Source organism: Erythrolamprus reginae, chromosome 1, assembly GCF_031021105.1.
Source record: "Erythrolamprus reginae isolate rEryReg1 chromosome 1, rEryReg1.hap1, whole genome shotgun sequence".
NCBI classification, from domain to species: domain Eukaryota; kingdom Metazoa; phylum Chordata; class Lepidosauria; order Squamata; family Dipsadidae; genus Erythrolamprus; species Erythrolamprus reginae.
The window spans coordinates 135695786-135723732 of record NC_091950.1 but is presented as its reverse complement, the minus strand read 5'-3'; the positions used below and the strand labels follow the sequence as shown (position 1 = coordinate 135723732).

The following is a 27947-nucleotide window of genomic DNA, read 5'->3' as shown; positions in this document are numbered from 1 at the left end:
GCTGTCTTAGTTGCAATGCCTATTCATTGGCTGACCATAATATCACACCTCTCCCAGTTCATGAATACTTTAACAAAGGCTGAAGAAGGGAAGAGACTAGTTGTAACTACTCATTAATTTGCAAGCTTTAAGTGTCGATTATCAAGCCCGATCACATAGTTTCATAACGGTGCATGGGTATACAGCTGGTATTATATAATTATATTTTAATGAATTACATTTTATGGCACAAAAATGCAATCAAAATGTTATTTTCTTTCCTTATGTAGCAAAGTGGTTCTAGATTCTCCTCACGCTCCACCTTTAGAAAGACTTCATGAAGAGCAAATACGTTCCAGCCTCACAGAACAAGGATGCAAGACCTTACCTAGAAACCAAATACTAAGGAGTGCTGTCAAATCCTCAATGAAATTGTTTTTTATTTGCTTTCTATGAAAAGTTTCCAAATATTATCTTTTACAAAATGTTATATACATGAATAATCTAAATAATCTAATAAAACTTATGTAAACAACACCAAAGGACCACTAAAATTGTTTTAGGACTTTTGAAATATTTGATGTTATTTCAGTTGTTACAATTTCTGTAATAAATTTTTGAACTGATTTTATGTTTCTGTGATTTTTTGAAATATTTTTATCAATATGAAACAATTTCTTTACTAGCACTAATGATGTTACTTAGAAATGAAGTCTGCAAGAAAATGAAATGTCTACAAAAAGCCAGCCAAACTAAGAGTGCATCATGGATCGCTTATTTTAACCCCAAGCTATAGATATTCTCATTTATTGGTAAAATAATTTCCATTTATATTGTTTTTTGCATATTGAAATTTATTCTGGCTATTTTAAATAGCATTTTTTTGCAGCAAATAACATTTTAACATTTAATATAGCATAAGATTTTGTCTGGCAGAATGATATATGTTTTGACGATGAAGGAAACCAAGGTGAAAATTCATCTGGTTAAATTGGAAACATACTTTAAATCCATACTTAGATATCTTTCTTGATAAAACATACAACTGCTTGAATCTTTCATTACAACCACCAATTACAAAGCTTTATTTCTTTCATGACCTCAAATACATGTAGTGGAGATTAAAGTAATAGTCAGTGATTTTTGTGAACTTGAGATACCTAGGTTCAAAAAGCTTCTAAAGAGCATGGCAGATGGACATAAAAATCCATGGGATCTTAAAACAATGTACCTTTACCATGCCATCAAATGTAGCAAAGTCAGTGTTTATTTCCATTTATATCATTACTAATTGCAAGCACTGATAATTCTGAAAAGAGGTTAGGACTCTTTTAATTTTAAAAAGAATCATGTAATTATGGAAGAAATGTGGCTATCAGTATCTTCCTTATTTTTTTTTTAAAAAAAGCCAAGACAGCTTCTCAGAAGCAAGAGGAGGCAAATTGATTCAATATATTGATTTGGGAATGCACATATTTCAGGACTAGTCAATATTTTCCAGATCTAGAAATTTTTGGCTGCAACAGCATTCCCACTGTAGCATGCCCATAAGGGCAAGGCTTCAACTGTTCACCTACATCTTACATCATCATCATCATCATCATCATCATCATTTATTAGATTTGTATGCCGCCCCTCTCCAAAGACTCGGACATCCAAGATAATGTCTCAGAAATCCAAGGGTTTCAGGGTGCCTAGGATTATTTGGTGTGGTTGCATATTGTTTGGTCAGTATGACTCCTCTTGCAGCAGGATTCAGTGGACTGCTTTCAAATTAAAAAGAAAAATCTCAGGATAGCTGGGGAGCTCTATGAATAACAGTTGGCAGATTTAAAAACTCTCTTAAATAGCAAGACCTTAAATGCAAATCTGTTCATACAGCATTTCCATTAATTTCCCAGTAATGAATTCTGTAATTACAATAAGACTTTGGTTTTTCTGATAGTTCATTAGTTTTTCATGTGAGCAGGAATGTCTAAAACTGATGGCAAATCTTTTTTTCCTTGAGCATATGCGCGTGCTATTGTGCATCCGCGAGTGCCCACACCCATAATTCAATGCCTGGGAAGGGTGAAAACACCTTCTCCCACCCATCGAAGGTCTTCTAGAGGCTGAAAACAGCTTGTTTCCCAACTTGCTCTGAGCTTAGCTAGGACAATGGCTTGTGTGCCAGCAGATATTGCTCTGTCTGTGGCACCCGTGCCATAGGTTCGCCATCACTGGTCTAAAACATTGAATTCCTTTCCTTTTAGCCTTATACTTTCCCCTATTTCCAGTTAATTTCTATCTGACTGTGACCAAAAGGCTTTTGTGTTAAATAATTGGAAGGCAATTCTAAATGAGAAAAAATAACCCTGACTGGAACCAGCAACAGAGTATCCATTGGTTAGAATGGAGCAGTGGTTAGAATGCAGTACTGCAGACTACTTCTGTTGACTTCTGGCTGCCTGCAATTCACCAAGGTTCAAGGTTGACCCAGACTTCCGCCCTTTTGAGGTTGATGAAATGCTTCAAGTCTAGTTAGATGTGTTTTCTAATAATATATAACTATTCTATTTATTTGGTACCAGGGTCCTCTTAAGGTTATCTAGTTTCTATGCAGTCTTTCTCACAATGAGCAGTGACAACTATTGGGCTTGCTTATAAGACAACCAATTAGGGTCGCACACTACACAGTTCAGGGTTTATTCCACATTGGGTGAATTGGGTGAAATTCAATTGATATTTGGTTTTATCCTTAACACTCACAGAAGCTGCCATGTGTTGTGGTTAGCTCTCGCCCAGCTCCTGCCCCAAGGAATGTGCAGGTGGATGTGGGGGAGACAGCCACATGCCGCAGGCCTGTTTTGCTCCCTATGGAATCTGCTGATGAAGCCTCCTCTGACCAAGGAAGCATGAGTGACAGGGAAGAGGGAAGTTTGGCAGACAGCCCAGGAGATCAATCATCTGTATCATCCTTGGATTCTGAACAAGAATTAATGACACATCCACGCATGCGTAGAGTGATGCATAAGAGACAACAACTGAAGGATTATTACAAGAGAAAATGAGGCCCCCTGTGGTTGGGTGGGGGTCCAGTAATTAGGGCTGCTGCTATAAATAGCAGCGTATGGGTTTGGCCATTGTGAAAGAGTATCTGATCGCAGTTCTTCAGGAATCGTGTGTTGCTGTTTTCTGAACTTTGTTGATTTTTCACGCCTTTGAAACCAAAGCAAAGCAACGTGTGTGTGTGTCTCACTTCGTTGGAAGAAGGGGTGTGAAGTTTCTTCACAGCTGCTAGCTAAGTACGGTACTTAATGACTGCTTAAGGGAAATTGTACAGACTACCCAGTTGTTTTGGGACGAGTGCTCTTTGCAATACAAAAAGAGTGCTTAGTTTATTTTGAATGTTGTGATAAAGAACATTATTTTGAATTTTCAGACGTTTGTGTGTCTGAAATTTGTACCCTTGAATTTTCAGGAAGCTCCTACCAGAGAGCCTGGCAGAACACCATGTAAAACAGCTGGTAATAAACCAGTCTTCTTACGTGAGCGGTTATTCTCTTATGTACGGAGACATGAGCCAGTGTGGGTTGACCTTGTCCGTCAGCCAATGAGGACTGAGCCTGTTTTAGTGACTTTTTTCTCACTTGTCACTCTTCCCGCTTTTGGTGAAGGATGAAGCACAGGCTTGTAGTATGGCCAAGATGAGTAGAAGATAGCAGAAAGAAAAAAGGCAAGGTATACACAGAAAAAAAACCTATGAAAGGTCTCACTTGGTCATGAGAGAAAGAATAAAACAATGCCAGACAAAGGAACTCAACTGGAACCATCCTCCCCTAGACCCTTGGACTTAATTGAAGGATCAGGAGGGTCTGGGTGATGTCTCTGCACGCAAGAGAGTAACAGTTCAGGTAAGGAGACAACGGTTTATTCTCCTTAGTGGGTGGAGACACGTGGGACCTGCTAAAGTCCCACGGGAGGGATGTTTAGGTCCCTGTTGCCACCGAGGGCAGAACCTGACGGCCAAAGGCAGCATCAGCTAAGGCAAAAGCATTGATTTTATGTTTTATGAAGGAGGATGGAGAGGCCCAGGTAGTGGCCTTGCATACCCCTTTGAGGACACCCGGGTGGACCATGCTGTAGAGACAGCAGCACTCCTAGTCGAATGGGCAGACGAAGACAAATCATATGTTTTAGCTATTACGACCCTAATCCAAAGGCCTGAGGAGGGTCTAGAGAGCTGGGTTGGGCCTGAGGAAGCAAAGGCCTAGGAATAGGAGAAGGTTGAGGGAGGGAGGGTTGGCCTGGAGCACCCCAAATATCAGTATCAGCCAGAGATAAATTACATGCTTCTATGAGCGTATTGTCAGCTTGGTCAAGTGGCTGGAGGGGAGAAACCCTCTCACTGTGGCCAGGCTGAGAACGAGGCACCTTGTCACATAACTGTTAGAGCTTTGTGGCGTCTTGATTCATTGTTTTTTGAGGCTTTGGGTCTTTCATGAGCCTTAATAGCCCCTTTCCTAGAATGTGTGTAAGAAAAACCCACGTTGTTAGGGCCCGGAACGGTGGGCTACCCCCCTCAACATCCGAAGACAGGGGGAATTCCCCTGAATCTTGGTCACAATTGGGAGATGATGCCATAAAGGCGAGGAGCCTTATAGTGCAGTTACAATGGCGGTCGGCCAGAGCCCTTTAAAATGGCCACTGGAGTAAAAACGGCCATTGAGTTTGTGAGGAAAAAGGGCAAGAAGCCCAAAACGGTGTTTTAGGGGCTTCCCTTGGAGCTTCTAGAATCTAAAAGGTTGGGTGAGAGTCCTCCTGGATGAGCAAGTACCCCTGGGGAAGCCGAGCTTTGATAAGCTTTGCTAAAGAAGAAATTTAAAATCAGGTTTGTGGCTCTGAGCGATCGCTCCCGCTACACTAAGAAGCTGAAAGCGCCAAAATTGGAGGCCGTAGCTGGATGGTGGGGCACACTGCTTGAGGCACTTGCGGGAGAAGTTCAACTGCCGGTGCAAGTCTATTCACTTTGCAATCGGAAAAGCTGGGGTGTTGGGATGCAAAGCTATCCCTCCCGGCTATGCCCTTTTGCTGCCTGGCCGCTGGATTGCTTAAATTGGTCGGCTGGCTTGGCCTGGGGCTGGAGAGAACTCTGAGAGGCCTCTGCTTCCCCCCAATCACCTTTCCTTAGTAAGGGAACGATAGATAGGAAGTGAATATTTAAAAACTTTTTTAAAAAAAAGGAATTAGAGTAAGTAACTCATGGATTGCAGAGGAAGGGGAAAGAATGTTTGGAGAAGGGAATACACAAACTGCCAGAGGAGTTGACCACAGGTCCTAGCTGTAGGAGGACTGAGCCAAAAGCGAGAAGAGTGACAATTGAGAAGAAAGTCATTAAAACAGGCTCAGTCCTCATTGGCTGACCGATGAGGTCAACCCACGGTGGCTGATGTCTCTGCCCATTAAGGAGAAGAGGTAATGTTCATAACCCCCTCTCTGAATTTATATTCCATCTTCCCTTTTTCTATTTTATGGAGAATAGGTCGAGACTCCTCTGCAGTCTTTGGAACAAAGAAATCTTAGAAGAGTCCTCCAAAACTCTGGAACATTCCCCCAAATTTTTTATCATTTGCAGAAAATAAAGATATAGTTCACTAATCACTTGAAAATCATCATTATAGGCAAGTTAACTGATCTGTAGACATATCATGCAATCTACAATTCATTCTGAAACATGTAAAAAATACTAGGCATCTAAGACTATTTAAATTCAGTTAGGTATCTGGATTTCTGAGAATTTGCAATGGTATTATTTAAAATACATGATAGCAGTGTTCTGATATTTGAGAGACTGCCACAAATAAGAGTCAATCAACTCTTTGACATACATATACAATCAACTCTTCTCCAAAACACCAAGCAATGGATGAACACTGATGGAGCGAACCAACCTAGAGCTGAGGGCAATTAAATATTGGAATGAGCTGCCTTCAGAAGTTGTGGGTGCTCCATCACTGGAGGTTTTTAATAGGAGATTGGCAGCCATTTGTCCAGAATGATATAGGGTCTCCAACTTATACAAGAGTTGGACTCCCAACTCTGTTATTTTGTTCTTAAATTTGTTTGCCACCGCTTTCTTCAAAGTGACACTATAGGCTGATCACATTATTAAATGTAAGATAAAGGTATGCTATATACCTTTTGTAGGCAAATTATATGTACCTTGTACATGTGTGACGGATGAATTTAAGGTATCAGGCCTTGAATGATTCCAAACTACTAACGATGGGACCTAATTTCTAATTGGAACTGGAGGCATCAGGACTTTGTGGGCTATGGATGAGGCACTTGGAAAAGCATCTTGTAATGTTATTAATCATATTCATATTATGCTAAAAATCCCATATGGATGTGTACAGTCCTTAGGTTGAGGTGAAAATTATCTTTACCAAATTCTGAAAAGCCAGCACCATGTATGGATAAATGCCATGGTGAGAATGGGCGTGTTTAAAGACAGAAAAGAAATACAGTGAATGCTGTTAATATAAATTACCTTTTAGTTGAATTTCTCTTTTTGACTCTTCCCTTTATTTCATTTTATTATTTCTTACCCTTTTTGTGTAGATCACACAATTATGCATATTCTAATGTCAAAACAATGGCCATACAACATATGTAGAAGTAAGGAGAAAATAGAAGTACCAGTATACATTTGTTTTTATTTCTGTATGCAATGTAATATTAGGCACATAGCTTGGGACACTTTCTAAAATAAATCATTGGCCATTGTTTAGAGTATCCTTTTGGCTTTTTAAATACTGGTCAGGGAAACATATGATGTAAAAATACATGAATAACTTCTTTTGAAAGAAATAAAAGTGGATTTTGCACCTAAAAGTGCAAGAGGTGTCCTTTAACCCTTCCACCAAAGAATGTGGCAATATACATTATATTGCTTCTGTTTGAAAAGGCGGCTGGAATTTTATGACATAGAAAATTATAAATTACAATTAGTTTCCATAATCACTATATATATATACACAACCCAGTTATGAAAAAAACTGGTTTAAAACTTACAAATGAAATCTTCACACAGATCAAAACAGTGAAAATATAACAATTAACATGCTCAAGTGCCCAATTTGGATATTTAAAGACATTATATCTTTAAAACACGAACTTTAATTACAAGAGCAGCATGGGCATTTGTTATATTTATTTGATTTGTCAAAAGTATTACAGTGTTTTAAATATGAAGATTGTTTCAAAATGGATAATTTTGTAATGCTCTAAATTAAAGTACATCTTGGTGAATGGGTTAAAAAAAGTTGAGTCTTGTAAAAATACACAAGAAGCCATGTGCACTTCAAAATATTCTAGTGTTTCACCTGTAAGGTATTGTTTCAAGCAAACAAGACTTAACAGAACGTATGGCTTTACAGTAACATCAATCTGTCAACTAAGCTGTAGTAATAAATACTTAAAATCTCTACTGATAGACTTACATTTTGATCTGGTTTAAACAATACAGAAAACAATTACCAGTTGAAAGCTTGCTGTAATATGTCAAACACCAAAATTATTTTCAAATCATTGTTTTAAATCTAAAGCAACCAAACATTTAAAGGGCATTGCATTTGAACATTTTTTTTTGCCAAAATGAAAGAAAGACTTAAAAATGTTTTGGGTGAAAAATTATGAAAATTGCTACATACTTTGGTCACTAATTGTCAAATAGTATGCCTCAAATACATTAGATTTGTGTATTCACTTTTTTTTTAATATAAAACTATTCTTACAGCCATTTTTAACTATAGTATCATTACTAATGTTACTTGGGTGGCAAGTTCTTATTTCACAATCACCCATCATTTAGAACAATACAATATAAACATACGCAAAAAATTCTTGGTATTCTTCAATGTGCAATTTTTACACTTATGAATTTCTGTACAATGTCTCAAAATCTAGAATATAAATGTTGCTGGTCCTGATCACTTGTGAAATTAAATGCAGCAGTGACTGGCTCCAATAGGTTCTAGATGAAATCCTCAAGAATCATATCCTTGAAATCAGTTCATATTCTTCAGTTATCATCAGACAATATCACATATCATACAGGGCCATTAACAGATGCCTCTGATAGAATAGTTTGTTGATCAGTCCTAAGGAGATCAAAGAAGCATCAAATTGTTAGAAGAGAACACAATGATTCTGAACGTTGGAAAAATAAAATTAATCAAATTACTTTTAGATTTTTTTAAAAAATGGAATAGACCTTATGGCACTGATATATTTGCAAAGTAAATTTAAAAAATTCAGCATTACAATATCTGCCTTGTGCATTTTCCCTGGCTTCCCAAGAAGTGACCTAAGACACACTGGAGATCACTACATGAAGCTTAGGCTTTAAATTTGGGCCCATAGATTGCTTATCTTTCCTGTAGGACTATGATGGGAAACCTATGGTACATGTGGCCAGCTGATTTTTCAGCCTTCCAGAGGACGGTGGGAGGCCGTTTTTGCCCTCCCCAGGCTCTGGAGCTGGTAGGCCCGCTGGGACTATTTCCTGAAGCCTGGGGAGGGCAAAAAACAGCCCAAGGGGCCTACTGGAAGTTCATTTCCAAACTTCCAGTAGGCCCGTTAGGCTTGTTTTTCCACCATCCACAGGCTCCACAGCATTGTACTGTTTTGTTGTTGTGAGCCGCTCCGAGTCTTTGGAGAGGGGCGGCATACAAATCTTATTATTATTATTATTATTATTATTATTATTATTATTATTATTATTATTATTATTTTCACAGGGTGAAAAAGCCTCAACGAGCCTACTAGAAATCTAGAGGCTTAAGTGGTCTCTGTGCATGCAGGGTAGCGTGAGGGGAAGAGCATTGCATTATGGGTGTCGGTACACATGTGCGCCCTTTGGGCACCTGAGGAAAAAAATAGTTTGCCATCACTGCTGTAGGATACTGGCACTTTTACCAGATCCAATTTTTGCCACGGCATTGAAATTTCAGAAATTGGTTGCTGCCAATCATCTTTAAAAATAAAAAGCTGGAAAACAAGAACAAATTGGGAAAAATTTCCTCAATATGAAGAGCTTTCGGCTGCATATAATTCTAAAAGCCGTAGAATTCATGCAATAAACTTTAGCAATAACCTCACTGTATTCATATTGTTGGAGATACAGTCAAATTAATAATTTATTTAAATGTAATGTTTTATTTTAATAAGGAGCAAATGGATATTTTAAATTGGAGATGTTAATTAGATGTTTTATCTATTTCACCTAGGAGTTGACTTCTCAAGGAAAATGTACTTCCAGTCAAAAGACTTGGTGTTCAGCATTAAAAAGACAAATGTATGGCTCCAACTTTTGCAAATTAATTAACATTGATCAGTGACAGATGACAGTAATGAACAATTAGCTTGAATTTATCAATAACTGTGTCTCTATAAAATTTTAAAACTATCTTCTTGGGCCCATTTCTGCAAGTTGGGGGGTAGCTGATTAACAATCAGACTGGATTCCCAATTCCACAACTGTTGGAGATCAAGGGACTGTTTTCTAGGTTCAAGTTTTATTTTGTCAAAATATGAATCACATGCTTAAATTTTGATCAGATGGAATGCAGCTAACTTGAATGAAGCACTTCTTTTCCTTGTATATACTCTATATCCCTAACTCAACAACAATGGGGACCTAGATATTTTTCATTTAGATTACAAAAATTGTCTAGTAATTCTAATAATACAGTCATCAAGTATATAAAAGGATAGTAGAATATTAAAGAAATCCTGGTATCAATACAGAAAAGGTTCACATTTATAATCTCTGCAAGCCTTTAAATATCTGAAGAAGAGCAAGCCCTTTTCTAAAGCATTAGCAACTTACAAAAAAAAATCAATGACATTCACTATGTACATTCTTTATTAAACAGAAATGATAATTAATTATGGGGATGAGAAAGCTGTAGTAAACAATTATTTTTCAATATGTTATTAAAGTACAACCAATATTTAAAGCAGAATAAACAAAGTGAACATACTGATTGCGGAGTCTGAGGAGAGGGGCGGCATACAAATCCAATAAATAATAATAATAATAATAATAATAATAATAATAATAATAATAATAATAATAATAATTGTAACCTATGATCTTAGCTTATTACTTAGAAATGGAGAAGAAAAAAGCTTTGCCTAATCTGCATTTCCTATTCTTCCCAGAAGACATTAGTTAAGCTGCTTTCTCCCATCTCCATGATCATACTTAACATCAGACATAAATAAAAGCAATGTAGCAATAGCATTTCCATTAAAAATTAGGAAAAAAACAATCAAGTACAAAATTAATTTATCAGCAGCAAACTTACAACTGCCAAAACAGCCTTTTTTATTACATCCCAGAACCAAGAGGCTGTTGCAAGCTGTTAGTACTTTGGCCAGAAAGTCTATGAATGCTAATCTACTCCTGTAAGGAGACAACACGCTCCGATAGGCTCAGAAGTCTCTATGCAGCTTTCTGTCATATATGGTCAATCGCGTAGATAACAAGATGGTAAAATGTAGCAATGTCAGAGTGCTAGAATCCTATAGCAGCAGTCCCCAATCTTTCTGGCATCAGGGACCAGTTTTGTAAGAAAAACTGTCTTCTATGGACTCTCTCTCTCTCTGTCTTTGTGTGTGTGCTTCTTCCTGCACATGTGCAGATGAAGCTTTGCTCACTATCCTGTTACTTGCATAGTCCTGTTTCTAACAGACCACAAAGTGGTACAAATACTAACCCCCACCCAACCCCCTGGTCCTATAGGATATAGAATATCCTATAATTCCAGTAGCCTCCAATATGATTGAGAGAAGGTTGCCATACATATTCATCTTTTCATTTTATCTGTATGGTTTTCCATTATCTTTCCTTAAAAGGAAGATCTATAGAGCTAGGTCCACCTCATGACTACAGGCACCCATATTTTCTTTTCTTCCTCACCATTCCCCCCCCCCAAAAAAAAGTTTGTAAGGGTGAAAGCAAAGCCTTTATAAGAGCCCATATGTAAGGCAATCTAGAAGTAGGTAATAAGACAGATTATAAGCATTTCATATACAGTGATCCCCCGCTCGTTGCGAGGGTTCCGTTCCAGGACCCCCCGCAACGAGCGGGTTTTCGCGAAGTAGCGCTGCGGAAGTAAAAACACCATCTGCGCATGTGCAGATGGTGTTTTTACTTCCGCAGCGCTAGCGAGGAGCCGAAGATTGGGGGCGGCGCAGCTGTTTTAAAACGTCGCCGCCGACATGGGGGGCTCGCTAGCACCCCCCCAACCCGGGTTGGGGGTTCGGGGGGGTGCTAGCGAGCCCCCCATGTCGGCGGCGACGTTTTAAAACACCCGCGCGGCTTTCCAATGAGTCCCGAAGACAAACGCGGAAGTTTGACGTTTGTCTTCGGGACTCATTTGAAAGCCGCGCGGGTGTTTTAAAACGTCCCCGCCGACATGGGGGGCTCGCTAGCACCCCCCCCCCGAATCCCCAACCCGGGTTAGGGGGGGTGCTAGCGAGCCCATGTCAGCGGGGACGTTTTAAAACACCCGCGCGCCTTCCCAACTGAGCCCTCAAGCCAAGCGCCAAAGGCGAACTTCTGCGCTTGGCTTGAGGGCTCAGTTGGGAAGCGGCCCGAGCGAACGGCGTGGGCGGGAGAAGGGCGCGCGAGCCGCGGCCGCGCGCGCAGGCAGGCTGCGGACAAGCCGTTCCCTCGGGCCGCTTCCCAGCTGAGTACTCAGCTGGGAAGCGGCCTGAGCGAACGGCGTGGGCGGGAGAAGGGCGCGCGAGCCGCGGGCGCGCAGGCAGGCTGCGGACAAGCCGTTCGCTCGGGCCGCTTCCCAGCTGAGTACTCAGCTGGGAAGCGGCCCGAGCGAAGCGGCAGCAGCGAGGAGTTTGCGTGGGCGGTGGGGAAACTCCTCGCTGATGCCCTCCAAGAGGGGGAAGACCTAGGGAAGCCGCCCAGCAGCTGATCTGCCCGGCGCCATCTACGCATGCGTGCCCATAGAAAAAAAGGGCACGCATGCGCAGATGGTGTTCTGACTTCCGGGTTCAAAAATCGCAAATTACCCTGTTCGCAATGGTCGGGGACGCAATAACCGGGGGATCACTGTACACACACTGCTCACAATATAAAAATGACTTGGTAACAACAGGTACCTCTGCTCCAGGCTGCTGCAAATAGGCTGCGGAGCTACAGGACTTTCTTCTCCAGCATCTGCATTGTCTTCCACCACATATTTACAAGAAGCATCTTGCGAGGTAGACAGTTTTCCTTCCTCACTAATAGATAAAAAAAATACAGCTTCGTTTGTGCTTTAAATGTTTGTATCACCATGCAATAATGAAAGACTTGGGGGAAAGGATCCAGGTCACATGCAAACAGATTTTAGAAATATGACTGAAACATGGAAAACAAGCACAAGATTGTTGTTTCTGTTGACATTAATGACTCCCATCAGTTTATGTTTATTAAAAAGGAATTGGACAAGAAAAAATGCAGGAGAGTAGTAAAAAAAAGAGGAACAAAGAAATGTAGATGATGCTCAAATGAAAAAAAAAACCAACAACCATGAATGATCCTTTACAGTACATACCGATAGGATTTCAACACTCTGAAGCCACAGTGAAAGGGAAGGGTGGAAAAAACAGAAAAGTATATAAAAAAGACTATCAAGATCTTTCCACAAAAAAAAAAAAAAGAATGTTCGGATCAAGTCTATCTAGGATGCAACAAAAACAGTGGTATGGTTATCCAAATTCTTTAAACAGACTAGCAATTTCTGCTGCCAAGAAGAGCCTTTTCTGCTGTGGATCCATCTCTGTGGAACATTCCACCACCAGAAGTGAGAACTGTTACATCCCTTTTGGCTTTCTGGAAGAGTATCAAAATCTGGCTTTTTCAATTGTCCTGGGGCCAGAAGTAAGGAACTCACAGCTGATGGAGTAAGACCTCAAACATGCCCCATCCATCTCTTGGGTCTTGTAGGTGTAGTGTTAGTGCAGGTTTTAATATTTTAATGATGGTTTATTTTAATCCTTTATTTTATAATTATTTTTAACTTGTTTTATAATTCGTTAACCACCGAGTCACCTTGTAGGAGAGATGAGTGAGGAAGGAAGGAAGGAAAGAAGGAAGGAAGGAAGAAAGGAAGGGAAGGAGAAAGAAAGGGAGGGAAGGAAGGAAGGAAGAAAAAGAAAACTGGCTCTGCTCATGACTGAGAGGAGCAACCTAGCTATAAATATTTTTTATTTTATTTATTATTTAAAATATTTATCTAGCCATCCATCTTGCATCAACTATTGCAATAATATATGTATAAAACCATAAACATTAAAAATCTAGCACCAAAATTAATCTTCCAACATTCATGTTAAATTCTCCAATCTTCCTCCAATGAAGGATCTTATGTGTATTAATCAGGCTTCCCATTTTGACTAGATTTTCTCTATTACCATAAAACATCATTTCTATAAACAAGCACCTGGATTCCAGAAGGAGAGATTCCATCCTCTATGACCAGCTTTCCCTAGCAGCCCACAATCTTCTTACTCACATAGATGCAAGACTGATGCATCTTTTGTTTCATGGCTAAGTACAGTGCTTACCATATTTTTCGGTGTATTTTACCTCAAAAAGGTGCATCAAAAATCGGGTGTCTTATACACCGGATGTGGGCAGGGGTCAGCAGCCGTGGCACCTATCCCCAAGGCCGCCCGGTAGTTGTCGGCTCGAGGCCGGTGGCTTGACCCCGGGATGAGTGGGGCGCGTGGCAGCAGCTTTGAAGAAGCGGGCGGGCTTCACCCCAATGCATCCAGCCAGTGGAGGAGCCTGTTGGGCAGCTTCGATCATCTGAAAGGATGGGGCTCAGCTCTATCAGTCCCCGCTCCAATCTCCCGCCTTCGGGGGCGCCTTTGGGAGGGCGCAGCGGTTGGCGAAGGTGCTCCAAGTAAAGCTGCCTCAACTCAGGAATCATGTAGCTGGCGCCCTCTGGTCGGAGCACCTTCGCCGACCGCTAGACCCTCCCAAAGGTGCCCCCAAAGGCAGGAAATTAGGGTGGGGACTGATGGAGCCAAGTCTGGTCCTGACGGATGATCGAAGCTGCCCCGCGGGCTCCTCCGCTGGCTGGATACATTGAAGAGACGCCTGCCCGCTTCTCGGAAGGTGCTGCCATGCGCCCCGCCTCAACTGCCCGGCAGCAGGCGTTCTTCCCAGGGTCCCTGCCGGCACTGCCTTAGCAGTGGTGGCAGCTGTTCCCAAGGCCGCCCAGCAGTTGTTGGCTGGAGGCCAGCGGCTTGGCCCTGGGGATGAGTGGAGCACGTGGCATCCAGCCGGCAGAGGAGCCCACGGGGCAGCTTCGATCATCCGGTGGGACAGGGCTCAGCTCTATCAGCCCTCACCCCAATCTCCCGCCTTTGGGGGTGCCTTTGGGAGGGTGCAGTGGTCAGTGAAGGCACTCCGAGCAGAGGGCGCCAGTTGCATAATTCCCGAGCTGAGGCAGCTTTGCTTGGAGCGCCTTTGCCAACCACTGCGCCCTCCCAAAGGTGCCCCTGAAGGCAGGAGATTTGGGTGGGGGCTGATAGAGCCAAGCCCTGTCCCGCCGGATGATCGAAGCTGCCCTGCGGGCTCCTTTGCTGGCTGGATGCATTGAGGTGACGGCGAAGGCGCTCTGAGCAAAGCTGCCTCAGCTCGGGAATTCTGCAGCTGATGCCCTCTGCTCAGAGCGCCTTCAACAACTGCTGCATCCTCCCAAAGGTGCCCCTGAAGGTGGGAAATTAGGGTGGGGGGCTGATGGATCCAAGCCCCGTCCGCCAGATTATCGAAGCTGCCCCATGGGCTCCTCCGCCGGCTGGATGCCACGCGCCCCACTCATTCCCGGAGGACAAGCTAAGAAGAAGTGGCGCATGCTGCTGGTTTGTCCCCAGAGAGACAGAGACGGAGGGAAAGACAGGGGAGGGAAGTGAGAGGGGGAACGAATGTGAGAGAAAAGGAGAAAGAGATAAGAGAGAAACTGTTGGAGGGAAAGAATGTGGGAGAGAAAGAACAAACAAATGAGAGAGAGAAAGGGTGAGAAGGAAAAAGAGGGAGGGAAGAGAAAAACAGAAATGAAAGGGAGAGTGAGAGAAATGAGGGAAAGATTGAGAGAGAATGAGAGGGAAAAAAGAGAAATGGGAGAAAGAAATGGAGAGAAAGAAATGGAGAGAAAGAAAGAAAGAAAAGGGGAAGGAAGGAAGGGAGGAAAGAAGGGAGACATTTCCCACAGAAAACATCAGGAGCCACAAACCCACCCCCTCGTGGCTGGAGAGGTTACTATTACACTGTACACCAAGACAACTAGACACAAGAACAGTTTTCCCCCGAACGCCATCACTCTACTAAACAAATAATTCCCTCAACACTGTCAAACTTTTTACTAAGTCTGCACTACTATTACTACTAGTTTTTTTCTCATCATTCCTATCACCCATTTCCTCCCACTTAGGACTGTAACTTGTTGCTTCTATCCTAAGATTTTTCTTAATATTGATTGTTCCTTCATTGCTTATTTGACCCCTATGACAATCATTAAGTGTTGTACCACATGATTGACAAATCTATATTTTCTTTTATGTACACTGAGAGCATCTGCACAAAGACAAATTTCTTGTGTGTCCAATCATACTTGGCCAATAAAGAATTCTATTCTATTCTATTCTATTCTACTATTACTATTTAATACTACACCATTTGGTTCAGAATACTTTTTATCTTGTTTTCCTCATCTAAAATCTAGGTGCGTCCTATGCACTGGTGCGTCTTATAAAATGAAAAATGCTGTACTCTAAATGACTACCATGTTATCTGCAATGTAGTTATGCCATCCACAACACAGGTGGTGGTAGGATGTGGAATGTTAGAGGACAATCTATGTCTAAGAGCATGGGAACATAGTCATTTCAGGCATGAGCTCTTAAAGGTGAAGCTACACGCATTCTACTATCGTTGCCATCTTGGTGTCATCTACTATACCTCCGCAGCAGGGAGAGGAGGCATTTAGCCCACTCCTCCACAAAGACCTATTGGAGGGTGAAGCATAGAAATCTAATAAATTAAATAAAATCAAAATTGCCTGCAACTATTTGTCTATGGAGATTCTAGGTCATCCAGGTGATGATTGTCCTAAAGATGATTTTTCAAGAGGCAACTGGACTTTCTGATTTTTCTCTGAAGATGTTTTGCTTCTCATCCAAGAAGTTCTTAAGAAAAACCAGAAAGTCCAGTTGCCTCTTGAAAAAGTACATTTGAGATATTCCCTATTCTGTCATACTACAATAGTAGTAATTAGTTAGGAACTAAGCATAACTACAGACATAGTGAAAGCCAATATTTTGTAAAACACCCAGCATTTTGAAACAAGATTGGAGCCCCCCCCAATAAATAAATTGATTAAATATAAATAAATAAATGTGGCTGGAAGTTACGTATTTTCTACGTATTTGGTGTAACACTGTTTCCTTAGTTACTGAAGGAAACACTGAAAAAAATCTGCAAGGATGGATAAGGCCTTCTTTGGATGGTGTGAGTTCACATCTTTTTCATTCCAGATTCTTTTTTTTTCATTCTTGCCATTTTCTATTCTTCATTTTTTTCCTTGTTTTAAACATTTTCACTTGTGAAGCACTCAGAGTTGAGAATTAGATGGCATGTAAATAAGACATGGACAAAAACAGACAATATGCTCAAGTTCAGGTCAGAATTTTGACCAAAATGGTGAACTAAAGAGCACATGGATCATACTAAATTTACATAACTATCTCAAAGTACAAGCTAAAAGGGGGTGGTGGTGGAAAGGCCCTTGTTGTGTGGCTGTTGCATCAGCCTAATGGCAGCTATTATTTTCAATAGATCATTCATAACTAGATTACAAAATTATTTTTAAAAATAAAGAGATGTAAACAGAAAGCACAAAAAAGACTTTAGAGGCTAATACGTAAGAAAAAATAGCAACTATCAACTTAAAAATCTGCCCAATGATATTAAGTGAAAATAAAAATACCTCATCTGATTAAACTTTTAGCACTCACAAAAAAATCATGTTTAAATCCTAATTTCGCAGAAAGCTTGTGCCAAATGGTTGTTTTAAATGGTTTGAAAATGCAACACTAGGCCACCTTTTCATATGATTTAATCTTACAGGGTAGCTAAGTTTAATGCCTCACCTTTTGAAGACAGCAGTCTCAGTTTTAGCGTCTACAGTAAGGCTAAGAGTCTCCTTCATGCTGCCATTCATTACTGTTTCAGTCACTTTATCTGTATTTTCTGTATCATCTTCTCCATCAGAACCAGCTTCCATTGCAATACTTCCTACATCTGAAAAAAGAATTCGAGCAATGAAAATGGACAGTTACATTGTTATTGTATATCTTCTGTTCTGTGCTGAGCTATATAGAACTGTCAGTAAGAAGGAAAATAAACTTTTATATTTTTTATAAACTTTTATATTGTTGAGAGGGGCGGCATACAAATCTAATAATAATAATAATAATTATTATTATTATTATTATTAATTATATATTTAACTGATTAGTAGTAAACTCTTATTGAGAGCTTACTGTCACAGTAGGAACTCTGGATGACAAGTAACAATGGGGAGATGGGCAGCATAAGTATTTAATTAATAAATAAAAATTTAAAAATAATTAATTCTGTTTAAAGCATCAACAAAAAACCAACAAAAATAATAATGAGAGAACCCATGTCAGAGAAATGAAACTGTTCCTCCTTTTCACTTTCTACCAAACTGGGGTCAAATATCATCTTTGCACAAGCTGTGCTGATGGAGCCAGGGTTTCATAAAAGATGGCAGGCTTAGGGATAGAGCAGACATAAAGCCAGAGAAGGACCAATTCCAAAGTCCTCTAAAATGGCATTCTCTCATCAGTGGAATATGCTGAGTCTAATGACACACATTATTAATCAAAATAATTCTGAGCTCTTACTTTCTGGCTGCGTCACAAGGGCAACTACATTTGCATTCAGAGGATCCACTGGTTCAGTGTTGGTTTCCATTTCCACAGGTGAATTACTTCTCAAAGAATCTTTTGAACTTTAAAAACAAAGTTAAGATAAATTGATGAATCACATTTTCAATTATTTTCTGCAAGAAGTACACAGGATAGAATTCAGTTGGTCATTCTCTATGATAATGGTAACTATTTGGAACAGGATTCTAGAATTATGCTTACGCTTATATGTACCGTAACTGAGCGGCAAATAAGGGCAATCTAAACATCAATGAGTACTTGAGACCTTATAGAAGTTTATATAAATTCTGAAAGCTAAACTATCCTTTCTTCGAACCCTTACTTTTCGATTGGGACATGGAAGAAAAACAGATAGCTATTTGGCTATAGATTATTTTTTAATCCCCCAAAACCCCCAACCCAAAATATAATGTGTTGTGGTTGGCTCACATCCAGCTCCTTTGGTCTCGGACTTTGATGAGGATAAACTGGGTCCATCTGGGGGTCATAGGCCAGTGTATCTTTCAGTGAAAGCGAGGGAGAGTTGGGGCCTGGGGATACTCAGGAGGCTGCAGACCCCCCCCCCCCCATGTGATGATGTTAGGGAGATGTGATGGATCCCACTCCTTTGAGTTCTTCACTGTTTCCAGCACGCTGCTTTGTAAATAGATTGTGTGTGTGCATGTGTGTGTATAAATTTGGAGTCCGAGTTTTCATTGGGGCATAATTTCTGCTAATTGAACATAATGTCCAACAGAATGATATGCAGAAAAAAGGAGGATAATGGTTGAGAGAAAATGATAGAAAGAAAATAAAGAGAGAAGCAAATCTTGAAGTGGCAGGGAACAAAATATTAGTGCTGCTTGTTTTATTCTATTATCCAAGATTTTCTGTTCAGAAATGAAATTTTCAACAAAATTAATGGGCCAATGAGGTTAAGTTTTTATTTTTGGAGACTGAGATTTTCTCAGTAAAATGGTTCTTTTTGAGGGGAAAAAATGATACTATAATTTTGCACTTTATTGATAAATTTCTGCAATGTGGTTTTGGGATGAGTGATGAAAAGCTGACTTGGGACTCAAATAATGCCAACCATTTTTTTCCCTCAACGTATTTTTTTTACCTAGAGATGTTAATCTATTACAACTGCACTTTTAAAAGATGTCACAGCAAGCTAATGAGCTAATGCTATCATTTCAAATATAAAATATGTGAAAATATTTTTTTCCTGTGTTTCTTTCATTTCATTCGTAGGTTTTGCAGCAGTACAAAACTTTCCTACCTTACAGTGAAATCTGAAAAGGAAGCCCAACCAGTTTCTTTTGCTGGCATTGGCTCCTCTGTGCTCCATACATCAGATCCAACAGAATCCAGATTAGTGCCATGTGTGGTTTCCATAGGAACATCAAAGTTAGCAGACCAATTAGGTGCTGGGGGGAAATGCAACATTACAAATATATTAGTGTCTAATACTAAGCCTATTGCAAGGTAGTTAAAAAAAATTTTTTAAACAAAGTCAGAGGAAAAAATTGCCACCTCTATTACTTTTATGAATACTGAGAAAAAATAAAACCATTTACAACTATTCATTCTACTATTATTATATTTAAGCAACTAAATTTTACAAAATGTCTGTCATTTTAGAATATATCTCTTTACATTTTACGCATGTTCATTTGTAATGGAAAATGTCTATATACTATATTTCACTACACACAGCCATCCGCTACAAGCCAAAAATAAGAGAGGGAGGGGTGGTGCACATGTTCCTAAGTCCCTCTGTACATCCATACATTGTCCTTGCATTGTGATATATTAAATGTTGAGAGTTTGATCTATCTTGGTCCAACTGAGGCAGCAACCATAATAATAGAACTGATGTAAAATATTTTTATTTTTATGGAGTTAACTTGAGGAAGTAGAAATAATGAGGGGGGGGGAGGCCAAAGGCTTTTGTTCTGTCCCAGCATCCAGTATAAGATGCATACCACCGAATTAACTACTGAAGGTTTTACTATTTACAAAAGTCTTATGCAGTTTGAGTCTTTCCAAAAAGAAGTTAGGTTCTAGCAAAGGTTTCACCGTACTGATTATAAAGTCTTATCAGCTGGCCAAAGTCCCAAGAATAGTTAAACACACCAATAATTACTAGACTGGAGTAAAAGCCTTTATTGTAGACCTACAGAAGTTGGCTGGAACCCCGAAGCTTATTAAGGAAGCCAAGAATGTGGTTCTTTTGAAACATAAGCCAAAGACAAGAGGAACGAACTGTGTTTGCGTTGAAGCACTGCGTAACTCCCCCTTAAATAGCCTGAGGGCATGGACCAGTAGCCAGCAGTGCTACTCACGAGAAAGCCTCCTCCTGAGTAACCACTCATGCCTCCTGGAGGCCCTGCAAATCCTAGCATCAAGAATAAGCTCCTCCTCTTCTCCTGAGTCACTCATCTCAGAAGGTGCAGAAGGCCCTGATTGCTCTTCAGCCTCTGTTCACTGTCAGAGTCGGGTGCCGGGAACTACAGGATGCCTGTACCACACCTCCGCTGTCTCTGAGTCCTCTGGGTCTATTACTAATTGCGCAGGATGTGAACGGGCCACAACAGCTTCCATATTATTATTTTTTTAACAAATGAAAAATCCAGTAAGGACAGTGCAATTCCTGCATCTGAATTTGAATGCATGAAAAACTGTGAAAAAAGCTACTTACTTTCATTTAAATCTACTTCCATCTTGTCTTCTGTATTAGTGCTTGATTCAAACAGGTCTTGCTTTGTTCCATCCTCTTCTTCAGAATCTGTACTCTCTTCGCTATCTGTACTGCCTGAACTTTTTATTTTAATGAAAGAGACATATAACATGAATGTCCTTCCCTTCACTTATTACATAATCATTTTTAAAACTTAAAAACTTTGGAGGATTAAGAATAGCTGAAGAGGTCTGACTGATAAACCTATTAACACAATTACAGTGTCTTTAAACAACATAACAAAGCTAGACATTCTGTTATGTTTGCTGTTTAGATAATATTCCAAAGGAATCAAACAGAGGAATATGAACTCTTGTCAAGTCACTAGGTCCTGGAATGAAAAATCTAGTTATTTAACAATTTTAGCCAGGCATTTCTTTGCAGTATATGTAAATAAAATATAACTAAACTAAACTAAATTTAAGAAACTGGGTTAAAATTACATTAGCAACGTATTCAATAAAACCATATCATGCCAGAGTCCAAAAGCCAGGCCTTCACAGCCTTCTGAAAGGCTAATGAGGCAGTGCCACCCGGGGGTGGGGGCAGATGACTTTTTCGTAAGACAGATGTCATGACAGAGAGGTTATGCTTTCTGACTTTACTAGTGAAATTGCTTCACTGATGGAACATGCATGTCCAGTCTATCAGAACTAATGGAAAAGGCAAAAACAACTGGGATAGGTAGTCCATGAGTGATCTGAGCCATGTCATGTAGATGTTTAAAGTGACAACCAGCATGTTGAATTTGCATCTGGAGGCCACCTAGGAGCCAGTGTAGCTCATGTAACTTTATGAGCCATTTCTTTTCATAAGAAAGAATTTATAACTTACTTGACTCTACTGAACATCTTTTTTATTAGATGTGATAAATTGTTAATGGGAAAGCGCAAGAAAGCAGGTGGTTGACTGAAGCCTTCTTTGTAATTATTTTAAAAGTGATCTCCAATTAGACACTATCTTAAATATCTTGACAAATTAAATTAATGAATTTAAAGTATGTAAGTCCCATGCCATAAGAAGCTATTTCAGAAGGCCTCTGGCCAGTGGGCAACATAAAAAGGAGGCAGTGCTGAAAGTCAAAATTCCCTCTGTCACCTAACATTTCTGCCAGGAGACTCAGCTAGGGGTTGTGACTAGCTATCATCTTCAACAACAACATAATAACATTTTCCTGGTACAGTATTTGAAGATTACCTGGATCTTCTCTGAGATTCTGGAGTAAAAGCAATATGTTTCTCTTCCCAGATATCTTCTTCATCAGAGCCACCATCATCAAACTGCTGTATTCTCTCCTTGCAGCATGCTTCAAACAAAGCAATGTTGCCCTGAATAAGTGAAAAAGAGCACTATTAATAAACACTGACTTTTTAATTTGTCATGCACTGTTGTGCAAATGTGTGTGCACGTATGGGCAAAAGCCTCCTAAGGCATGAAAACAAGGCTCTAATAACTTTCTGTAGGTTGTCATGTCAAATGTTTCTAGATGTCTCTCCCTCCAAACACCTGCTTGCCCGATCTCTGATCTCAAATAAGACTTAATAGGGAAAGAGGTGAAAAAAACATTAAAATAAGAACACGAGAATTCCAGATTTTCCTGCTCTTTGTTGTGTCATCTGCATGTAAGGGAACAAAGGCATATCCCTTATGATAAAACAGCCTGAAAACTGTGTAGGCATTAGTCTTCTTATTGATATAAAAATTGTTCTTTATTTCAGGCTGGGGATCTTGTTTCTTCCCTTCTTCTCCATTTTAGAAGGTTATGTGGCTGATTTCAGGATAGAGAAAATAAACTACAAGGAAACAGAAGTTCTTTTCATCTTTCGAGGTTCAGTAAAACAAGGGTCCCAATTTTGGGGGCCAATATGCTGACTTTGTAAATGACTTAGAGAGGCCTAGTAAAAGCAGTGAAGCACATACCGTATTTTTCGGAACATAAGACGCACCCTTTTCCTCCCTAAAACAGGCTGAAAATTCAGGTGCGTCTTATACTCTGAATGCAGCTTTTTTCAAAGCTTTTCCCCCCCAGCCCTAACTAAGTGCTAGCGATCTTCCCAGCTCTTACCTTGCAGGTTCCTTCATTGTTACTGTCTGCAAAGAATGTTTTCCAAGCCCTAAGTCCTTGCAAAGCTTTTTTCATTGCTCTAACTTGCTTGCAAGCTCTTTCATTGTTACTCTCTCCAAATAAGGTTTTTTTTAAAAGCCCTAACCAGGAGATAAAATAATGTGCTGAAACTGACCAGACTAAGGATGCTAGCCAGATGAATATCTAGTAAGCAATTTCTTTTCCCTATTTCCCACCCAAAAACTAAAATGCGTCTTATACTCCCAAAAATACGATAAGTCTTAGTGCTATTGCTATGCAAAATGTTTCCTCTAATTATACATTCCGTAAAGAATGCAGCAGTAGAGTTTCTGTTAAAATTATATACTCTTTTAAAATACATCAGCACACTGTGGAGCAGACTAGTTCTCATTCAGAGATATGTACTCATTTTCATTTCTATTGAGGGTAAAATTGAAAAATAACTTACACTTTCATTTGTATTGAGGGTAAAATTGATGTCTGATACACGATCAAAAGAAACACTGTGAATAAAGTACAAATTTAGGTAGTAAAACAAAAAGGAAGTATCACTTTATAGGACATACTGAAATACTTCATTTAATAACTTTACCTATCTTAAAAAAACACCCTGAAATACTTTTTCCTAGTACAAAATTTAAAGCCTTTTGAAATAGCCCATATAAATTACTTGAGAAAATGAAACTTGAACCTTTTTTTCAGATCGTGATAAACCTCATGTCTAACACTGCCTTCTTCCTTTATCAAGAAGAGTATCTCCAAAGGGAATGCATACCTTCAAAATATTTTTATCTCTGAGGGTCATATGAAGTAGCCAGGTTTAAAAATTATGCATCGCTGCAAACACGCAAGTCATTGCAATTTGTATATATGATTAACAGTTAAATAGAGCTTGCAAAGGATTCAACTTGTGCGTCTGTTAGTAACTATAATATGTCAAGGTGTTCTATATTACATCTTTAAAGATGAGCAGGCAACTTGATTGCTAATATATTAAGCTAAAAGCTCTTTAAACAAGCTCAAGTAGGACAAGGATTAAACTCACTTGTCTCAATGACAGGCATCACTTCTAGCAGTAGTGTTCCCTTCAATAATGTGATAATATGGATACTCTTGGATAATTCTATGGGAAGGGAAATGAAATAATCTATGTTGCTACAAAACTACTTCTGGATGTCAGCAGAAAAACAATGTTAGGTCTACTATTCCAAGAATGGTTACACTTAAGACTGTCAGAAATGTTTTCAAAATTAGAATTTTAATATGTCAAAATTCTGATATGCAACATCTGCATTCATGTTTCCGGATCTGGGATACAGATTTTGATACAAATTCTTGGAATGTGTGCAGTTACATTGATGCACTTATATAAATCCAAATTAAAACAGAACACTACATAATCAAAATTACTAAATTTCAAATGCATAAAGTAAAAAACCTCATAAAGTTGCTTCCTGCCCATCTCATGCATTTGGAAGCTGCCATCATATGCATTTGGAAATCAATATTTAGCTGTTTTCTTATTTAAATTTAATTTGTGAAAAAACATCAGAATGTGCATAAACATTGTGTTAGTTGTAGGTTAGCTTTGTGTATGAGCAATGGCTTATATGTAGCTTGAATTGTGCTTTTAAACATTTTAATTGTAGGGAACTTTTAGCAGTCAATTTTACCCATTTTATTATTGAAATATTCCAAGAAAGTGACAACTTGCTAGAAATTTTCTCAGAATAAGCTAAATAAGAGATACAGAAGCAAAATTTTTAAAAATCATAATAATGTATAATATACCGTATTTTATGTACGGTACAAGATGTACTTTTTCCCCTCCTAAAAGAGGCTGAAAATGTGGGTGCGTCTTAGACTCAGAATGTAGCCCTGTCCACCTGCTGGCCCCTACACTTCGGCCACCCTAGGTCCTCTTCCTGGCTGCAGAGATTGCCACCGACAGAGGCTCTGCGGATTGTGTTTTCAGCCTCCAAGCACTTGACGCAGTGTCCAAAATGGTTACCCAGAACAGCTGCTGTCTTCTCTTACCCCTTTCCGCACTTTGCCTGCTTTATCACTGGAGTTCAGCTGTGCTTTAGAAGCTATTTTTCAGCCCCAATCAGAGCTAAGAAATTTTCCTTTTGCCTACATTTCTAATTGCTGTTCCCTCTGATGATCAGCTATGCACAGAAGCACAGCCCCAACCTCAAAACCAGCAAGCAAACTGATGTGATGAAGCTCTCTAGGCTAAGGTCTAGCCAGATTCTGACTAGACCGTACCTGGTAGCCAGAATCCTCCCCCCTTATTTACCTCCCCCAAAACTAAGGTGCATCTTATACTTCAAAAAATACATTAGTAGGTGATGGATGAAAGTTTACTTCAATCCAACTAAATTCACCACATAAGGAAAAATATTTTTCATAGTTTACAATTACTATTTTTTAAATTTATTTATCATATGTGTATAATTGCCCATGAGTGATTCTGTGGTTCCAAATACAGAGATATGGATCCCATAGAATACATCCATTATGCCAACAATCCCAAAGATATTTTTCAAACACATCCTGATATATCCCAAATTCTAGAACTTATCTTGAAATTTAAGAGAAAGGAACTCATAAAATGAATCTAAACTTGTTTTTTTTTTAGTAAAGATCACAAATAACTTTTGCTTTCTAAATTAATTACAAATTAATAATGAGGTTTTTTGGAGTATACAAAAAACATAAATATCTACGAAAAAAATTAAATAAACAGCATTTTATTGGTTTTGGGGGGTAATGAATAACCACTGTGATGCAAGACATGAAAACGAAAGTAACTTTTAAAATAGGGCTGTACTTACTTGCCGATGTCATCTTGATCAGCAAACTTCTCATCGTTGAAGCCAAACTGGTCAATAAAATTGGACGTCATTTGTTGCATCTGATAATCAGAAAAGGCCTGGCAATCCCAGGACCAACGACAGTGATATAATGATTCTAATAATAGTCTAAATACTATTTGCCCAATTTGCTCCAGAACTAATAACTTTCATTAAATTGCAAGTACATATCATATGTGCGTGCATGCACACACATACATATACCACATATGGATAGGGCTGTTTTGTCATCATCAGATGTATGTAATTTGGGAATTTAGGGGTGACTGTTTTATAATTGAGTACTAAAATTACAGCTGATGGCACTACTCCTAATCTCACTAAAAGATATAAGGGAGTTTTATGTTTTGTTTTGTTTTAGATGGAAGATACATAGTAACAAAGAGTGTTACTATTACTTTAAATAACCCAGTTTATGAGACTACTAGAATATTTGGTAAAATATAAGAAATATGGAGAAAGAAAAGGTTTCTTCTAGAATTACACTTAAAGTGAATCTCTTGCATCTTCCCAATACCTAAAATTTGATAAATTCCTATTTAAGAATACAGTCAGAGGTAAGTGACTGTAGCCCCATACTGAAATCAGGAATGGTATGAAACTCATTACTGCCTAAAGCTCATTTAACACCATCTCTATATATTTACATGCATAAAAGAGAAACCTCTGCCCCTCTCTCTCTCTGCATATTTTGCTTTTCTGATTTAGACAGCTTGATGGTTTTGACTATTTGATTGGATTATATGTATGAGCTTCTTCTAGACAATTAATTTTAAATATGACACTGAACACTAAAGGACTATTAGAGAATTAACTGTAATCAACATTTTTGTAGATCAGGGCTTTATATTTATTTGAATATTTATATTGCTTTCTAGTCCATGAGAAGGCAAACTATGAGTACTCTGTTATCCCATAGAATCTAGTACTGAGATCCTATCGACTCTAAAAGAGATCTTAATTCTGTCAGAGGAAAATATATGAAGTTTAGAATTGAACTCTGGGGTCCTTGGAGCTCTCCGAGTTGGTTGTTTGCTCCTTTCATTGTTCCAAATGCCAAATTCATTATACTTAATGATGTCAGTGAGTCAAATAATGAACTATCTGCAATAAATCAAGCTCTAAGAGCACCAAGGTCTGCACAAGGATCTTAACTGACAGAAATCAATAGGAAAACCATACATAGATATAAGTAGTGTGCATGCTATTTTCTAAGCTATACTTTTAGAACATGTTCCCAAATGTCTAACTTGACTACAGGAGGATTGTCTTGGTTGTAAAAGGTTATTGAACAATGGAAAAGGTTGCCACACATTGTAATGTAGTTAGTTTTTTTATCAGAGGCTGGAAAGGTCCATGGGTTATACCTAAGGTCACTTCCAACTCTCTATTTTATGAAATTGGTTTTATTTTCTTAAATAATATAATCTTACACAACTGCAAAATCTGAAAGTGTATAATTTATCAGAAGCCTTTAGCAAAATAGTGTATGCAACCAGTATAGCTTTGAGTTTAACTCACCTCTTGCAGTGAAGAATCTTGTGAAAAACCAGTTTCTTTAAAATCAATTTCATCATCGCTGGATGAATGAATGTGACAAGTAGTAACCTAGTAAAAAGGCAAAGAATTTGTGTTAAAAAAGTTCTGAATAAATACAGTGGAACCCCGACATAAGAGCTGCTCTACTTAAGAGCAACTCGAGATAAGAGCTGGGAGGGGAGAGATATTTTTGTTCTACTTACAAGCCCAAATTCGAGATACAAGCGCCAAGGAGCTGTCTCCTGAAGCCAAACGCTAACTTCCGCGTTCAGCTTCAGGAGACAGCTGCGAAGCGGCGCGCGTGTTTTAAAAGGTTGCAGCCGGCCTGGGGGGCTCGGGGAGGGTGCTTGCAGCTTTCTTTCTTGCTCTTTTTCTTTCTCTCTTTTACCTTCCCTTCCTCTATTTCTTCTTTTCTTTCTCCTTCCCACCTTCTTCCCTCCCTCCCTCCCTTCACTCATTCCTCTCTTACTCTCCCCTTTCATAAGTTTCCTTGCTTCCTTCCTCTGTTCCTGTCCCTTCCCCCTTTCTTTCTTTCTTTCTTTCTTTCTTGCTCTTTTTCTTTCTCTCTTTTACCTTCCCTTCCTCTATTTCTTCTTTTCTTTCTCCTTCCCACCTTCTTCCCTCCCTCCCTCCCTCCCTTCACTCATTCCTCTCTTACTCTCCCCTTTCATAAGTTTCCTTGCTTCCTTCCTCTGTTCCTGTCCCTTCC

At 39.2% G+C, this 27947-nt stretch overlaps 2 protein-coding genes across 17 annotated transcripts in view; one reads left to right on the top strand and one right to left on the bottom strand.

Moving 5' to 3' along the window:
* Positions 1-538, top strand: part of LOC139158437 (solute carrier family 9 member C1-like) — a 186295-nt gene extending 185757 nt beyond the window's left edge. Inside the window, exon 27 of the mRNA XM_070735749.1 lies at positions 270-538. Within this exon, the coding sequence (XP_070591850.1) occupies positions 270-320 (51 nt within the window). The 3' untranslated portion in view covers positions 321-538. The remainder of the gene's footprint in view (positions 1-269) is intronic.
* A 6119-nt stretch (positions 539-6657) lies between these two features.
* PPP6R3 (protein phosphatase 6 regulatory subunit 3) overlaps positions 6658-27947 on the bottom strand; it is a 92735-nt gene continuing 71445 nt past the window's right edge. For 7 of the 16 annotated variants that reach the window (XM_070765912.1, XM_070765950.1, XM_070765939.1 and 4 more), the window contains 10 exons: positions 27221-27307; positions 25661-25758; positions 23272-23326; positions 21935-22065; positions 20699-20817; positions 19277-19424; positions 17971-18077; positions 17191-17341; positions 12151-12273; positions 6658-8123 (listed from right to left, as the gene is read on the bottom strand). In XM_070765912.1, the coding sequence (XP_070622013.1) occupies positions 8072-8123; positions 12151-12273; positions 17191-17341; positions 17971-18077; positions 19277-19424; positions 20699-20817; positions 21935-22065; positions 23272-23326; positions 25661-25758; positions 27221-27307 (1071 nt within the window). In that variant the 3' untranslated portion in view covers positions 6658-8071. The remainder of the gene's footprint in view (positions 8124-12150; positions 12274-17190; positions 17342-17970; positions 18078-19276; positions 19425-20698; positions 20818-21934; positions 22066-23271; positions 23327-25660; positions 25759-27220; positions 27308-27947) is intronic. The other 9 variants (XM_070765977.1, XM_070765993.1, XM_070765996.1 and 6 more) reach the window with 2 other exon arrangements.